The sequence below is a fragment of the Chanodichthys erythropterus genome, chromosome 12 (assembly GCF_024489055.1).
Source record: "Chanodichthys erythropterus isolate Z2021 chromosome 12, ASM2448905v1, whole genome shotgun sequence".
NCBI classification, from domain to species: Eukaryota; Metazoa; Chordata; class Actinopteri; order Cypriniformes; family Xenocyprididae; genus Chanodichthys; species Chanodichthys erythropterus.
Window position 1 is genome coordinate 15,289,451 of NC_090232.1, and position 17,225 is coordinate 15,306,675.

The following is a 17,225-nucleotide window of genomic DNA, read 5'->3' on the forward strand; positions in this document are numbered from 1 at the left end:
TTATCTATATTCTATTGTGAATAAAATATAAGTTTATGAGATTTGTAAATTATTGCATTCCTTTTTTATTCACAATTTGTACAGTGTCCCAACTTTTTTGGAATCGGGTTTGCACATTTGTGTTATATGTCCATATTTTTTACAATATAAAAAAACAAGATAAAGGGAAGCAAACTGAAATTATAAACAATTAGTCAGATGGTAAGTCTCACACTATAGAGCTTAGCTGAGAGGCCAGGAATGATAGATTATAAAGGGCATGTGTGTGCATGTTAGAGAGAGCACATACGTGTGCATATGTGTACGTTTACACGTGTCAATATCCGTATGACATTCCTCACAGACTACATTAGCTAACAGTATTTGCTTATTGAAATGCACTGAGAAAATGCTGACATTATTCCTCTACTGCATGATTTTGACAGCCTACTGTATGGATCAATATAATATAATGCCTTATATTCAGTGATTGTGCAAACACAACCCAAAGCTCAGCTGTTCCGGTAGAAATATGACTAACAGTAAAAATCCATAAAGGTACCCGTTCAAAAAGGATATAATTTCTCTGATGAACTTTCATAAAGGTCTATTCAATCTGGGTAGCCAAAGCTTTAATGTACTGTAAGTGAAATTAAGCACAAAAGTATATTAAAATATTAAACACTACAAATGTTTTAGAATAATTCTGGTAACACTTTATTTTACACTGTCCTTGTTACACGTTAAATGTACTTACTTATGCACATAATTATGCATTGCATAATGCATAATTACAAGCAACTAAGCCTAAATCAACCCTTCCTAACCAGTAAGTAGGCTACATGTTAAATAATATTACTTATTTGTGTAATTACACTGTAACAAGAAAATAAAGTGTACTTATCTATTATTTTTTATTATTATAATGCATTTGTGAGTTTCTAAATCCATGTTCATCATTAAGATAGTGATGCAAAAACTTGAGAAAATGAGATCCAGGCAGTTGATGACGTTGAAGAAAAATTATTTATTCATTTCAATTAAATTTAGCCTCAAACTTTAATCAATAATGAAAATATTTAATAAAACCAAAAGGTAAAATAACAATCAGAAAGAAGTAATTAATAATTAATAATACAATTTTCCAGATTTAATATTATTATTATGAATATTATTCATATTCCAGATGAATAATATACTGAAAGAAGGAACAAAATTAAGACATTTGCAGAATGAAATGTGAGATGAAGCAGAAGAGCAAGGGAGAGCAAGGAAAGGAAAAAGATAAACTATCAATGACTCAGTCCATTTTATACCATAAGAATAGGGAAAATTACGCAAACCTTGTTTTGTTCTAATCAGAAAAGGTCATAATGGATTTACCCATTATGTCATGGACTGGTCAGATGTCAAAAATAGATATAGGAGTTGTTTTGACCCCTTAGGGAATTTTGCAAATCTTACATTATAACATGTCAGCACAAATAATAACAAACATATTAAGTTCAAATGAACAACTAATTCCGAAATCTAACCACAAACGTGTCAACATGACTTGTCACATTGTAACACTTGAAGAACAATTAAATATATAAAGCAAGCATACATACTATTAAAGACACCCGAAGAATAACCATAAGGGTACAATAACAAGTAAATACTTGAAAATATGATGAGAATTGATATATAAAGTAGGAGTACATAAATATATGAAATCAGAAGTAAAACTGATAAATCATAAGCCCTAAATGATTAACATAAATATGAATAAAATGCATGAATATTGACCATTTTGGATCCACCAGCTAGTAATAGGCCTACTAAGTAGTTTTGTTCTCATTATTCTCCAAGTGACATTGTTCTACAGCCTATGTAGGCTGCTGTTTTGTCTCTTTCATGGATTCAGTTCGAAAGATCTTATGTCTTCATTATTTTGTTCGCTTTACAGGTTTAAAATTTGCCCTTGAAACTGTAGGCTATTATTCCCAGTGTACCAAATTGAATACATGTGCGTGTTTCATTACATACTTTTCTTTGACATTTTCCCAGTGTACCAAATTGAATACATGTGCGTGTTTCATTACATACTTTTCTTTGACATTTTCCTCCAATGTATTTAACGTATTTTAAAATATTTTGACTAGGTTTCACTCATCATCACCATCATTCCAACAGTTACATTTCTCTGCATCTGTACTTTTAAGACATCGCGCAACTTCTCCAACTGTTTCAAATGCTTCCGAGAAGTAAAATAGTACCACGCTTTTGTGGCCTCGGTTTGTTAGCTAGCTTGAACTTTTGATAATCTCATATTGAAATACAAATATACAATTTTTAATGTCAAAATATACAGCGAACAGACGGGAATTCACAATAAATTATGTTTTATTGAAAATGAGAGCTGTATTCTTCCGCCTGTTTGTTTGGATATGGGGTAAAGATGGCCGCTACTGGACAGGCGGTTACTGCTTGTGGAAGGCACACTACGCATTGACACTTTATCTAGGATTTTAATCAACTTCAAATGGGAATTAATTTCATGCTCCAGCAATAGGTCGCCACAACGTTCAAGGTAAGTTTCCTGATTATTCCGTAATTAGCCTGCTAGCTGGGCTCGTGTAGTTGTTTCTCTTTCAACTTCTGTTAGCTTGCTAGCTCCCTCACTAAAGCAATTCAAAGTTATTTAAGCAAATACCGGCTTTTATCGTATCTTGTGGTGAATTACCACTCAAATGTGAAAGTTTTGCTGTCATTTTATTAAAATTCACAGCATTTTAAATGGGTCAAGTTGATCTGGAGCGTTTGAAGGTGGACGAAGTGGTTTGTATTATGTGAGAGAGTGATGCACCAGTCAGATGCCTTTGTGTCAGGTGGACAAGTTTAACACCACCAAGCCCTTATGTAAAAATAGAATAACACTGTTGAACTATTGTGGTATTTAGCTACTAATTTCTTCTTTTTTATTATAACTGTTAACCAGACGTGAGTCATTTGACTGTGTTGTTGTGACTGTTGGGGTTTGTTTCTCTTAGCCGCGAGTTTTCGCGGGGAACTGGAGTTCATGGCTCGTGCCAGAGGTTACCATGGTGACAGAACATAAAACCTTCACTCGCCTCTTAAAGTCACTGTTAGTCATCACGCTGGAGGATTTTATATATGTGAAATCTACTTTTTTAACCATGTAACCGTCAGGTTATAATATCTTAAACAAGTCGTCACGTATTCAGCACATTTTCACCTGCACAGGTGAAAGCTCATATAGGAGAGAAGCGCGTGTTGACAGTTAGCCGGGAAACTGAGCGGTTCGGGTTGACCAGGTTTAACCGTTTTAACGGACACATCTCATAGACGAAGACGAAACGACAGCAGATTATAATACAATACCAGACCTCACTTCACATTTCTCGAGGAATAAAGCTTAAGTTACATACTTCAGCTTTCAAAGTAAGGTAAATTTAGATTACATACAGTTTTTATTCGGGGAACATTTACTATGTTTATACCATGATCGTACCTAAGAGAACCATGTAAATACCATTGTGGATGGAAAAGATGATCAATATCATGCTATGTATCAAAATACCATTGTTTTACCTTTACAACCACAGAACTTTTTAAGGGTATTGTAAGAATGTGTATATACTGTGGTGAAGGTCTGTCATTATGTAAAGTTTATTCAGGTTAATGTTGTTATGCTCAGTGGGGCATGTTAAATGTTGCTTGGCAGCTGGACAAACAAACCTCAGCCCCTCAAATGAAAGTGTCACATCAAGAACCTGTGTGGCTGCACAGTGTGTAAGAGATTTCTGAAATGGTGGATTAGGTTTATGTATGAATTTAGGTTAAGTCTGTGTAAGTGGTCAATAATTGGTTGTTTTCCACAGGTTCTGATCGTTCATCATGGCGACGGGCGGCACTCCATTTGAAGATGGCACAGATGAGCAGGAGCTGCATAACTGGACCATCTCCAATGGAAGCTTAGATGACAGACTCAACAATATGGTATGAATCAATCATGCTGATACTCCAACGTAACAGAAACAATAGAGTGTATATGATATCCACAAGTTTCCTACGTCCCATGAGGCCTTGCATCAAACGTGGGAGCGTCTTCCGGTTCGAAGTAAACAAGCTGGACGTGACACTTATTCATTCAACAGTTGACAGTAATTCAAGATTTAACGATCCAAACTTGCGAACGTTTGTTTTTTACTTAAAGATTTAAGATTCCGGCATCAATATTTGAACAATGTTTTACAATAAAAAAATGTTACAGTAATAGTAATTTATTAATTTATGTCAGGAGTGCACATCAATCATGCTAAATCTAACTAATATTTATACTAACATAAAAAGAAAACGCATACCTATTCAGTTGCGCCTGCTTTCATTTATTTACGATCACAAGAATGCACAAAACAATCCCACTAAGGCTTTTAATTCCGAAGGCTTACACATTTAGAAATATATTGATAACATACCCTATGTTTACATCACTTTTCTGAGCATTTATATTGATTTTCCTCTAAGTTATGCGATGATTGCAATCCGAGGACGTTTGCGCGATCTCCGTCTATCCTGATCATAGACTGTAAAAAAAGATGGACGACGCGACGTCGCTTCCTTCCATTGTAATGAACTGAAGCCAAAATGGCCGACCGAATGGGCGCTGACATGTTACGCAATACGTAAGTTTGGAGCCTGGGCATGCGCAGAAGGAACCGTCAGTGGAGCCGGAGGCGGAGTCGCGATATCAAACTTCCGCCCAGACGACTGCGTCATCATTCATGTATTTTAAATAGACTATAAAAATTATATACAATTTAAAATTCTACCTATAAAATAATAGGCTATTCTATTTCTAGAGCAATAATACTTTTAAAACAGCAAATTCAGTAGATAAAATCAATATAATATGCCACTAGAAACAACTCTAAATCGTCAGAAACGGTCCTGCCATTTTAAATCAAGTTCAACTAATGTTACAGGAGATCGATTGCTGTAATTAGAGTAAGCTATCATTAGTTTTGTCCTGCTAATTATTATTTTATACCCATAAAAATAATAAGTAACTGCCAGATAACGATCACCTGCTTTTTCCCGACATTGTTAACATTAGGTGTGTTATCTTAACTAATAACATTTATTAATTAGCTTATAACACCCATATTTAATGTTACAGAAAAAGGTTCAGTGATCCGTCAGATCCTGTAGGTCGGTTAGTACAGTTTACTGCTGAACAACTCATTTTGTTGGTGTTAAATAACAAAGAAATCGAAAATTAACAGTTAGTTAATACATCTTCAATCTCCCCTCGAAGCTCCGACAGTCCTCAGACAAGCTGAGCTGTCAATCAAGTTCGAATCATGACGACACGCCCCGTTTTTATAGCATCAAATTGCTAGCTAAAATCTAAATCATCACAAAAACGAACAATTGAATATATATCAGTGTGATAACAACTACCTTAAATGACCAAAACCATTTTTCATAAAGTTTTATTTGAAGCAGAATTTATTTTTAAGTTTTCACTGAAGTCTCATTCGACTACATTGAGAGGGCGGGGTTTATGACCTGTACTGCATCCAGCCTCCAGGGGGCGATCAAAGAGCCCGTGGCTTCACTTTTCAGAACGTATGAGACACACCCGATCCTGATCCTTTCAGCCATAGTAACAGAGGGAGCTCATGAGAATACAACAGGAGTTATGAGTTATACGAGTTAAATGGAGTGTGTGAATCTGTGAAAGATGCGCATTTGTCAGGAATCAACAGGCACAGGGAAGAGACAGATAAAACATTAAACCAAATAAATACACGATTAATCATATAAGAATTGTCTACGTTCCTCAAGCAGTCTCTGATATTTTCCATAAACGTGTGTATTTATCGCAATGGTTAACATAAGTAGCCTTTAGCATCGCATATATGACAGTGGAAACGCAACTGGCTCTGGCACGCACAACGTTAGGAGTCAATATAACATCATAAGGCTTTGGTGCTTGCATCAGTGACAGGTGAAGTACCAGCGGGTTGTTCATGTATTGCAGGGTCAGGATGCTCTAGTCATGCAGCAGCACTTTTGTGGAAGGTCAGTAAAGGGCAATTAAGGGCACGAAAACTGTTTATTGTATTGTGATATTATTAACTAATAAATGTACTAAACTGAGATGTTGTCCCTGAGCGCCGTAACAACATCTCTCATAAAGATTTGCAACTTTGCAAAGTAAACAATGATCCAAAAAACACTTAGCCTCTTCGTTAATTAGCACACTAAATACCATTGGTATGCTACTTCCGCCGCCTCACCGGAAGTTGTACCCACGTTCTCTTTTACAGTAGCGCCCCGCGGAAACAGGTGGATATAATTCTGTAGGATGACCTGGAGGTTAGCATCACCCTGGTTCCCCGCTACAAAAAGCCAAAAGGATTTTTCCTTTTCTTTACAAATGAACTTTATTAGATTTAAAATCTAAAAGTTGGAAAGTTTGAGTTAGAATAGTTTGTAGGAGTCTGAGGATGGACACACACTAGGCTGTAGATTAGTTTTCCTGTTCAGTGGGATGATATTTAATGTCCCAGACAACCTCTGTAGTCCCATTTAGCCACTTGTTTGCAATCGTAAAAGCTTAAAAAATCATGAGTGGTGTATTAATGATTTTTTTTGTGTGTGTCATGGAATAAAGTGTGAAAATATCTTGATCCAAAATCAATTTTTGAGCAAGAACATAATCGCCAGTGTTCAAAACTTTGCCTTGCCTTAGCCCAATTCACAACGGTAAGCTTGTAATGTTATATAATAAAATCGGCGCTGGTGGGTTTCCGCGGGAAATTCGAGCATGCAGCTATGCGTATTTGTGTCATTACATCACGTCTGTAAATGAAAGGAGGAGTCCCAGCTCGCAGGCTACATGGCATATGAGGATGCTGCAGGTAGCGGCAATGCTGATGTTGTTAACATTAACAATCTGAGAAAGTCTCAAATAATAATTTGCACTGTTCGACGTGATCCGAGCTAAGCAATTGTTAGATTTAATCACCATTGGCAGTGTGATTTATTGTAGGCCTAATGTTTTTTTTCTCAGTTGGTCAGAACAAAAGTAGCAGATATTTTACTTGCTTGTTTAGATGACATTTTCCGGTGAAAATTCTTATTTTGGTCATTCTTCCAAGACGCAGAATTTGTGATTCCGAAGTACAGAATCCACACCGATGTGGTGACTGACAGTAAACATTAGATTCATCTGCGCTGAGGAGCCGTGCCGATGCACAACCCACATAAAGATGATAATTCCAAAAATAACTGCAATTGCAGGTTTCAAACAGAGATGGCGACAAAGAGGCAAAACTTACAGACTGCAGCTTTAAGCACAGACCTATGTTCAGCCATTTAACCAAAATCCAATTTAAAAAAAAACATTGACTTTAGGATTAATTCCTGAAACACTCTATAATTGAGAGCTGCTGTGCAGCTTATGCTCAGTTTATTCATTAAACTATGCTCCCATTTGTGGTTTGTAAATGTTGATTCACCATTCTCTCAGGATTGGGGAGTTCAGCAGAAGAAGGCCAACCGCTCCTCTGAGAAGAACAGGAAGAAGTTCTCTGCAATGTCAGAGAGCCGGCTAACCAATGACATTTCTCCAGAGTCCACTCCTGGAGCAGGGCGACGGAGGGCACGTACACCCCATTCCTTCCCCCATGTGAAGTACAGCACTCAGATGTCCGTGCCCGACCAGGCTGAGCTCGATAGACTCCGGCAGGTCATAAACTTCACGGATCTGGATGAGGTGAGCGGGGCTTTATAACCAGTATTAGATTTATGACACTCTTCACTGACTCATTCGATTTGGCTGTAGTTCTTCTTAGCTTACTACTATTTTAAGACATGAATTATGTATATTTGAACTAGTTCTGAAGCAAATCCTCAGAAGTGAGCCTTTAACACAAATAGATCACTATCAAATACAGGCTAGCTCTAAAAGGAAATGTAAATGTCATAGACATCTTTTGGTAAACCAAAATATCACTTTTAATCCCAACAGAGAAGTATTGGCAGTGATTCTCAAGGCCGCGTCACTGCAGCCAACAATCAGAGACAGCTGTCTACTGAGGCCAAGAAACCTTTCAACTTCCTGCCAATTCACCTCAACACTAACAAAAGCAAAGACCCCAGTGCGTCCACCTCTTCCACACCTGGGGGCAAGGAACCCAAGAAACAGAGTCCTGGGAAAGAGCTTTTTGCCCCAGTTCCACCAGTGGTTAAAGATCCATTTGGTCTAGACAGCGCCCAGCAGTTCGGATTGGAGGATGGAAGAGCAGAGCTTACCATTGACAGCAGTCAGGTAATTAAGATGCATTTAGTATCTTTATAATGTCACTAGGGCCATGTTCAGACTGCCAGCAAAAATCCGATTTTAAACACATAAAATCAGATTTTTTCAAATCTGATTAAAAACCCATATGGAGGTGGTTTCAGGGTTCCTGCGCAGTTTGCCAAAGTATGGAATTTGATTTGAGTAATTTCCAGGTCTGGAAAAGTATGGAAAAAAGATACGAGTATGAAAAAATATTTGTTTTTCCAGATTATTGGCTCTGTTCAGTTTTATAATTTATCATACCTGCAAACTAGTCACTTTACGGTGAGTTTTGTCATTTTGAATCAAAATACGTCATTTATGTGAATTGTGTAGATCCGAAGAGAACTTTTTTTTTTTTTTTTGTTCGGGAAGAGTGTGTGTGTGTGTCACAAGAATCGAAAATGGGCTGCTTTCCCATAGACTGGATTGAGTTGCGATCTTTCTTGGCGCTCTGTGGCATGACAGATCGCTGGTCGCTCGTGAACCGATTATCTCTTCTGCTTTACTAGTTACAACACAAAATAAACATGATTGAACATCCCAAAGGTATGTTGAAAGATACAGTACAACTTACCGAAATCCATATCATGTCACATGTAATCAATCAGTCATTGTTTCAACTGCAGTAAGGCATCAATAAAACGGCTTGTAAAAATGTCACATTTAGCCTACCTCAGAAAAGCCATTCAATGTCCAAAAACTCATTAGTCAGCTACAAAAATGAACTTACAGAGAGGAGCATTTTGCTAAATATATGCACTATAGGCTATTGCATATTCATTATTTGCACTTAACATGTGCTTCAATTTTGAATGTTTAAATCTGTTTTATGACAGCCACTATTTAAATGTTTAGGCCTACTTAAAAAAAAAAAAAAAAAAAAAAAAGAGTAGAAAAATAATTGTCATTAAAAATTTATTATAACGTTATTATAAAAACTTCCTTATGTGTAATTTAGCCTATATGTAAGTAGCTTACAAAACAATTTTAACCTTTAATATTATAAAGATGTAGCAGCTGTGGTTCCCTGTATAGTTTACAGTTGAGAGAGATTCTTTTCTTTTAGGAAATTTGCCATGTACTGTACCTCATAGGCCCCAAATTAATCAATATTCAAAATTGCCCCCAGACCCCCCTACAAAACTTTAGTTTGTACACATTACCTTTTTCACCTCTTTTGACTTTGCAGATATATTTACAAAGTACAAAGTTTCTAAATTTTTTGGAAAACTGCGATACTCTGCTTGTGTAGTCTACTCGTACTCTATAAAATGCTCCGATACCAACAACCAATACCGACAACAGAACAAACAGAGAGCAGAATGGAAAAATCAGAGAAGGATGACTATGAAGTAAATGTATCAAATTAATAGAATGTTAAACAAATTAAATATTTATGCCTATATAGCAAGTTGTATGGTTAGAAAGGGAAACAAACTAAGTCACTACGCCACCCTGTTAAACAGGGAATATATTAGTACTTGTAGATTAATCCCCAAAAAAAGTTGCACAGGTACATGGTTTTAAGAAGAGAAGGGCCTAGACGTGAATACTAAATACAAAACTTTATTTTAACAATCAAACACTGATTTAAAAATCACTGAAAGACTGTAGGATCCAGACTAGGGCAAACAAGAAGCAGAGAAAACATAGAAAAGGAGACCGAGGCTCACCAATGGCAGAAATCGTTTGGAAGGAGGTCTGGAAATTTGAGTCTGGAAAAGTATGGAATTTGTAAATGGAAAATGTGTAGGAACCTTGTGGTTTGAAATGTGATTCGAATCTAATTTTTTACACATGTGTCAGTCTGGATGCTATGGCTGCTTATCAGATTTCTTTTGCATCATTCTTAACGCGACACACAACAATAACAGCAAAACTGGTGTCAGAAATGCTGGAACTATTCATACGGCGTTCAAATGGTATGTCCAAAGATTTCGACATTTTCCTGTGCAATGGAGTAGTTCTAAACCGCACTTCGACAGGGCACTTATTTGGAGGGCGAGATGATGAACCTCCATTTTTCCTGGCGACGCCTACGTTGTTACCAAAGCAACCCATGCAGATAGGCTGGTTATGTCTGGACACACACATCTTATTTGATCACTTTCAATTAATAGTGTGGACTGTCTGCCTGAAAAGATCTGATTTGAGAAAAAAACAGATTTGCCTGCAGTATGAATAGGGCTGGACTATTAATCGAAAAGTAATTGAAACCGAAATTCAGAACCTCTAACCGACGTAATTTTCCTATGTCGGTTATTTAGTTTTTTTAATCCTGTTAATACTTCCCCCTTAAAAACATACTACCGTGTGTGTAGCCACGTGACTCCGCCCCGTCCAGTCAGCGGCATAAAAGCAAAATGCAGAGGTGAACGCCGGTTCAACACATGGCGTGCAAGAGGTGAGCCTTGCGTTTTCACTAAACTTTGTCAGTTGTATTTGTTTTATGGTTTGGACATTCAAGCGATTTTAGACGATCGAATGTGTATTATTATATCAAGCTACCGTGCCCACGCAGCTGCATTGTGGCACGAACACTCATACAAACAGTAGCTGCACAAAACGTGAAGATCGTGCGCACAGAGAGGAACGAAGAAACTAGTTGTCAGCGCTGTCCTGTGATTTATAACTAAAGTAGCTTAGAAACTCAACTTATTATAGCATATATTTTTCTACTTTTGAAGGAACTATTTACAACCCACAGCTTCACAATTACTAGAGAGATGGTATGACTAATTCACACACGCAATCGCTCTCATTATGTACTGGTACTGTGCTAATTTATCTTTATCTGATTTACAATGAGCAGAAATCTGGAAGAAATGTTACGAACATAGATAAAATAACTGCTGATAGTAAGCTATGATGTCAGATTGTTCTTTCAATAGGAAAAAATATCCCACCTTTTAATAGTCAATCATATTTACAATACAAACCTTGAAACTGAACTTTGAGGGCAAAACCCCCCCCCAAAAACAAAATAATCGTTTAACAAATTAATCGTTATCGAGGTAAAATGTTCAATTAATCGAGGTTTTGATTTTAGGCCATAATCGTCCAGCCCCAAGTCTGAACATAATCGAAGTTTGTGAATTTGTCAGTGGTTCCATAATTACTCTCTATTTAGAATGATTTTACTTTGGCAGTTTCGATTCTCCGTTAACATTCTATATTATATTTGAACTCTTTTTGATTTTAACCTCTACATGTCTTTTCTCCCTCATTAAAGCATCTAGCTTCAAGTATCATTAACGGCAACTATTATAACACTGCCTATTCCGAATAGCAAGGAGATTTAAAAAAAAAAAAAAAAAAACAGGTTTTAGAATGATCTCCTTTTTAAAATAATAATAGTAGATGGCACAACTTCCCTGTATTCATTAGAACATTCCCCCTGTTGTTGCTGAGCAAAAACTGGAGCACAGATGTGTCAGTGAGCGCTCAGAATTTAGGCCAGTTTAAAAATATGCTACTGTCCGTGTGAGAGCTCTTCCTTGGTCTCTTTCTCTGCTCTTCTCGGTCTCTCTGTGCACTTCCTTCTGTCTTTTCTGTCTATTTCTCAGTATACTTATTTTCTATTTGTTCATTTTATTTCTTTATCAGCATTTCTGCTTGCTCCTCTTTTCACTCACGCAGCTTTTCTCTCCATTCAGGTGGTCAGTAAACTGGTGCAAATTCGTGAATACATTGGGAAGGCCACATCCATGAGAGACGACCTGGTGGAAAAGAACGATGTGCCTGCAAATGTGGAACGTCTTTCTCTCCTCATCACTCACTTGAAAGAACAGGAGAAGTCTTACCTGCGTTTTCTTCAGAAGATGCTGGTCAGTATTTCTCTCTCCAGTTTATAGGAATTTGTTATTGTTTTATGCACTTTAATGACATAACTCATTAAAATTTTAGAACATTTGCATGACCATTTAAGTATGATAGTTGCCAATTAAGGGGCCGTTCACATATTGTATCTTTTGTTCGCGCAAATTCGTTATTTCAGATGTAGGCGCGCAGCAAGCAAGCAGCAAGTCATGTGACAAGAACCAACCGATCAGCTTCGGCCTTTCCGTAACAATACTGAAAGCTCAGCCGAAAAGCTGATCATAGCTGTACAGGGCGGGTTTTTATTTCTCATCTCCACAAACATATCTAGTAGTAAAGCTAATGCAATGGCTAGAAATCAATTAATCCTTTGTTGAAACTTCCTCATCATCGTAGAGAGCACAGTTCATGGTTGCATAGCAACAACAGATGCCACGGGAGCACAAGCGCTTGTAGAAAGGAGGAGAACGCGGCCCAGCCGCGCTTTCCACGCGTTTTTAGGCGCAATATGTGAATGGCCCCTACGATATATAATTGTTTTTAAAATACACTATTTGTGAATTAAAAGTATGTGATCTGCTAAACTGCAACATTGTTCAAGGATTAGCGGCCACTGCTTAAATATTCAAAATAGGGCTGTCAAAGTTAATGCTTGTGATTTCTTTAGAGCGCTGTTTGCGTAATCTATCAGAGAAAGAAATTTAATTTGTGGTATTCCAAAAAAAAAAAAAAAGTCATTGAAGCTCAACAAGAATGAAATTTCAATCAAGAGTGAAACACCTTCATTTGGATACACATAGATAAGGCCATCAGAGCACTGCAACAATAAATTAGCAAAAACAAAATTAAGTCCATAAAGTACGGGGAAAAATGGCAGATTTGCATAGTTGAGTTGAGTGCTTTGAGTTCAGTGTTTGGATTTCCTTAGCATTTTAATGCATTTTGACAAATACAAATCTGCTGTTTTAAAACTGCATTTATATATTCATTTAGCAGACACTTTTATCTGAAGTGACTTGACAGTATGACAAATGACTAATAAAAGCAAAAGCATGCTTAGTTTGATATTGATTTCTGTCTTTTGAGATGTTATGAGTGGAGAAAGGACATTAGATTATTTGGAGGAAGAGTACAGGGCAATTCAAATAAGTAAAGAGCACTGTTGCTGAAATTTGCCTTGTGCTTTTTTATATGCATTATTGATGTCACAATACCAAAATGATTTCAATACCATACCTGTCTAAAATATCTTGATACTACTACAGAACCTATACCAAGACAACCCGAAACAACAGAAAAATGTATTTAACTGTTTACATTCACTTAAGACATAACTGTATTTGTGAATACTCACCAAGATGAGCATTTTGACAATTGTGTATTTGAGTGAATTTGAATTGCATGCTGTATGAGAAGCGTCTTTCTTTGCGCACGCTTCTGGTGTGTGATAGCACGATTACTGAAATGAGTTCTATTTCAAGGCTTGCACACTTTTTAATATCAAGCATGTTTAACGCTTTTTTTTTTTTTTTCCTCATTCATGCATGTTTCTTTACCGCTCTAACGTGTCAATAACTTTAAAGGGTTAGTTAACCCCAAAATGTTGTCATTACTCACACAATTGTCGTTCCAAACCCGTAAGACTTAAGTTCGTCTTCGAAACACAAATTAAGATCTTTTTGATGAAATCTGAGAGCATTCTGTCCCTCCGTAGGCTGCCTTCACAACTGGAACTTTGATGCTTCGAAAAGTTCATAAAGAGTTCATAAAACTAATCCATATGAATTGAGCGGTATAGTCCAAATTTACTGAAGAGACTTGATCGCTTTATATGATGAACAGATTTAATTTAGGCTTTCAATTTAGGCATATACACATTGATCAGCTAACATAAAACAGAACCTGAATGACACACAAGAACAAACCTCTTCCGGGTCTGATTTATGGCCGTCGACCGCTGCATCTCTAACGGATATATACATTTTGCCACAGCCAGTGTGCCTGTAGGGAGTGGAAGCAGAGCACTGCACACACACTGCCCTGCTGTCGCACATTGACGCAACTCAGGGAATACAGCTTTTGTTATAACGTTGTCATTCTTAAAGTACCGGTACTAGTAAAATGAGGAATCAAACATTTTTAAAAGCTGATACCTTTCTAGTACTGGTATATCGTGCAACACTAATATACATACATATGTACGCTAAAGGAATGGTTCACCCAAAAATGTAAATTTTGTCATTACTCACCCTCATGTCCAAATTTTCTGAAGAGACAAGGTTGCTTTATATGATGAACAGATTGAATTTAGGCTTTTACTCCCACATCAGTTGTGGTAAACGTAGGTGCGAGAACCAATGAGGTTCATTCTTGTGTGTTACACAGCACGTATGAGCTTCCGTAAAAGGTTTATTCTCGCGCATCAAGCAGGTTTGGTTGAGCTTCTGTTTATGTTTGCCGATCAATGTTTATATGTGAATAAAAGTCTACATTAAATCTGTTCATTATTTAAAGTGATCAAGCCTTTTTGGAAAATTTGGACTAAAATGGACTAAAATTTGGTTGGGTTTGGAACGACATGAGGGTGAGTAATTAATCACAGAATTTTCATTTTTGAGTGAATTAACCCTTTAAGTGACTTCCAGACAAAATTGTTGAAACCAATAATTGCACATTATTATAATTTTCTCTCATTAAAATTAATGCATTGACACATTAACCAATGAAAATAATTAAATTAATTGTTTAATTTCAGACCTGTTGTCAGACTGCACAAAATTGGTCAGCAGTCTGTCAATAACCTGAATCATACTACAGATATGCAGTGTTAGGCTTTGTTCTTAGTGGCACAGGCTTGATTAATGTAGAGCCCAAATCTAGGGCAACATGTCGTCAGCTTGTTTTTGCTCTTCAGTGTGACCTTTCTTGCAGTTGTGCATATGTTAATGTTTTTGAGTGTAAAGCACAATGAAAAAAGCCTTATTTCCAGATCCTTTGTATTAAGCAGTTGCCTTTGTCCGATTCAGTTTACATTTCTGTATAAATACTCAAATGTAGCAGTATAAGCAAGTGTCTGCAACTTCTAAAGTGGGTCTGTTCTGAGCCCTGCCCCTCCTCCCTACGCTCTACAGGCGAGGGAAAATGAGGATGAGGATGATGATGAAGTTGCCACGGTGGATTCTGCAGTGGGTTCAGGCTCGGTGGCCGAGAGCATGTCTCTGAACTTGGAGCCGCGCTCTGAAGCCTCCAGTGCCACTGTGAGTACTCACAAAGACCCTTCTCTCCTCTTGATGCCTGAACTGAACATTGATCAGGATGTACCGGGCATGCAAGGTGGAATTTAGAGCTCATGCTTTGTAAACATAGCTGGCTACTTGGATTGCTGCTTCCTCTGAACAGATGGGAGCTTTGTTTGTTTATTATTCATTTATCTTGTTTTACCTGTTCTTCTAGTTTGTCAGTGAATGTCAAGCAAGTTGGTGTAATGTCTTATAGAATTAACCCTTTTTCCTGGGATTTCTTTTGTTGTTGTTGTTTGAATTAATGGATGATTGTAACATTTATGTAACAGCTTGACCAGATGACCAAGATAAGTGATGATACTTTGATTGTCATTTTAAAATGAGTTTTGTTGAGATACAGTATAGCAGATTGCAGGAAGAAATTTAATGCCGACTCACTTCCATCATGAAACTGCTAAACGATGATGAAGCATATGCAGCTCAACAGGTTCTGTTTGTAAGATGATGCCCTTCTCCTTTCTTTTTATTCTTCAGTTAGTTGATCCCATTCTCAAATGCCTGTTGGCTGGTCAACTGCTGCAGGTAGTGGACAGTCTAATAATGTGTTCAGGGACATAAGTGTACTTATAGACTTAATCTGAGGATAAAGCAAGGAAAAGGGAGCTTAATTACTTGTCCATGAACAACTATTTTGGGTTTCAGTGCTTGGAGAACAGCTGATTCTGTAGATTTATAACTGCTTCATTTGTCTTTAAATTGTGTGATGTGGTTGTGCACACATTTTTTCCTGGCACAAGTCAATAAAATGATGATCCTAAAGCCACCTTTCCACTACACACGACAAACTACAGCTGATGGACCGGAAGTCATTCATTTGCTATAGAGGGTCACACAGGGGCTGCTTGGGGTGCCGACAATCTACGGATGCAGAATTGGATGCACGAAATAGATGCTTAACAATTAAACATCTGTTTCCACCACTGATTGCGACCCTCCAAAACCATTTTGATCTGAAACCGAAAATAGCTGTTATGGCTGAAAATTTTCGGTATCCAAAATCTTGGTGCCTCCTTTGTAAATAGCACTCTGGCTTTATAAAGCTGCACTGAATGCCAATTCCACTGAATCTTTCTTTCTTTATCAGACCATTGACTTTGCACCACCTTAACAAGCCTGACATAGAAGTTCCTCGGCATAGAAATCACCTCTTCAGTGGATGGAATCACAAAGCTGCTATTGTAAACGTGCCAGTCCACTGCTGTGTTCCGGCAGAAGACGTACAAGAAGCTGAGCTTGCCGTTAAAAGAGTTCAGCAGCCACTGATTTTATATTGTTTAAACAAAGCATCACTGAAATATTTACATTTTTGATTGTTTATTCAAATTAAAAGTGATGTTCTTATCTGTTATTCTGTTACTGTAAAATTTTTCAAAAGCTCCTTTGTCACATACAGTCTTTACTGCTAAATTACTGTTAAGAGATCATGTGTGAACAGGACCTTTTCAAAAAATACCAGTAAATTGGTTCTGGCAATTTACTGGTATGAGAAGTTGTAACATTACCACTAAATTAAGATACTGTGTTAATAAAGAATGAAGATTACTGGTATGAGCACATGCAAAGTCAGAACTCATTAAGTTATTAAAGGTTTAAAGGGGGTGCTTGACCAAAAAACAGTCCCTCCAGAAAAACGCGATTATGCGATCGCCTGATTTCATGCATAATCAGCCAAAGTCCGCATATTTATGCGGGGGTCGCATTTATTCAAATACGCCGCACTTTCGCCGCATAAATTGCCGATTTCAGCAAGCAAAATATATGCGGGG

The 17,225-nt window shown here is 37.2% G+C and overlaps 1 protein-coding gene across 7 annotated transcripts in view; it reads left to right on the top strand.

Moving 5' to 3' along the window:
• Positions 1 to 2,413: 2,413 nt before the first annotated feature.
• pcm1 (pericentriolar material 1) overlaps positions 2,414 to 17,225 on the top strand; it is a 37,439-nt gene continuing 22,627 nt past the window's right edge. For 4 of the 7 annotated variants that reach the window (XM_067405366.1, XM_067405370.1, XM_067405368.1 and 1 more), the window contains exons 1-6: positions 2,414 to 2,551; positions 3,864 to 3,981; positions 7,523 to 7,768; positions 8,024 to 8,323; positions 11,995 to 12,165; positions 15,289 to 15,414. In XM_067405366.1, the coding sequence (XP_067261467.1) occupies positions 3,880 to 3,981; positions 7,523 to 7,768; positions 8,024 to 8,323; positions 11,995 to 12,165; positions 15,289 to 15,414 (945 nt within the window). In that variant the 5' untranslated portion in view covers positions 2,414 to 2,551; positions 3,864 to 3,879. Of the gene's footprint in view, positions 2,552 to 3,861; positions 3,982 to 7,522; positions 7,769 to 8,023; positions 8,324 to 11,994; positions 12,166 to 15,288; positions 15,415 to 17,225 lie in introns of those variants that run through there. The other 3 variants (XM_067405369.1, XM_067405373.1, XM_067405372.1) reach the window with 2 other exon arrangements.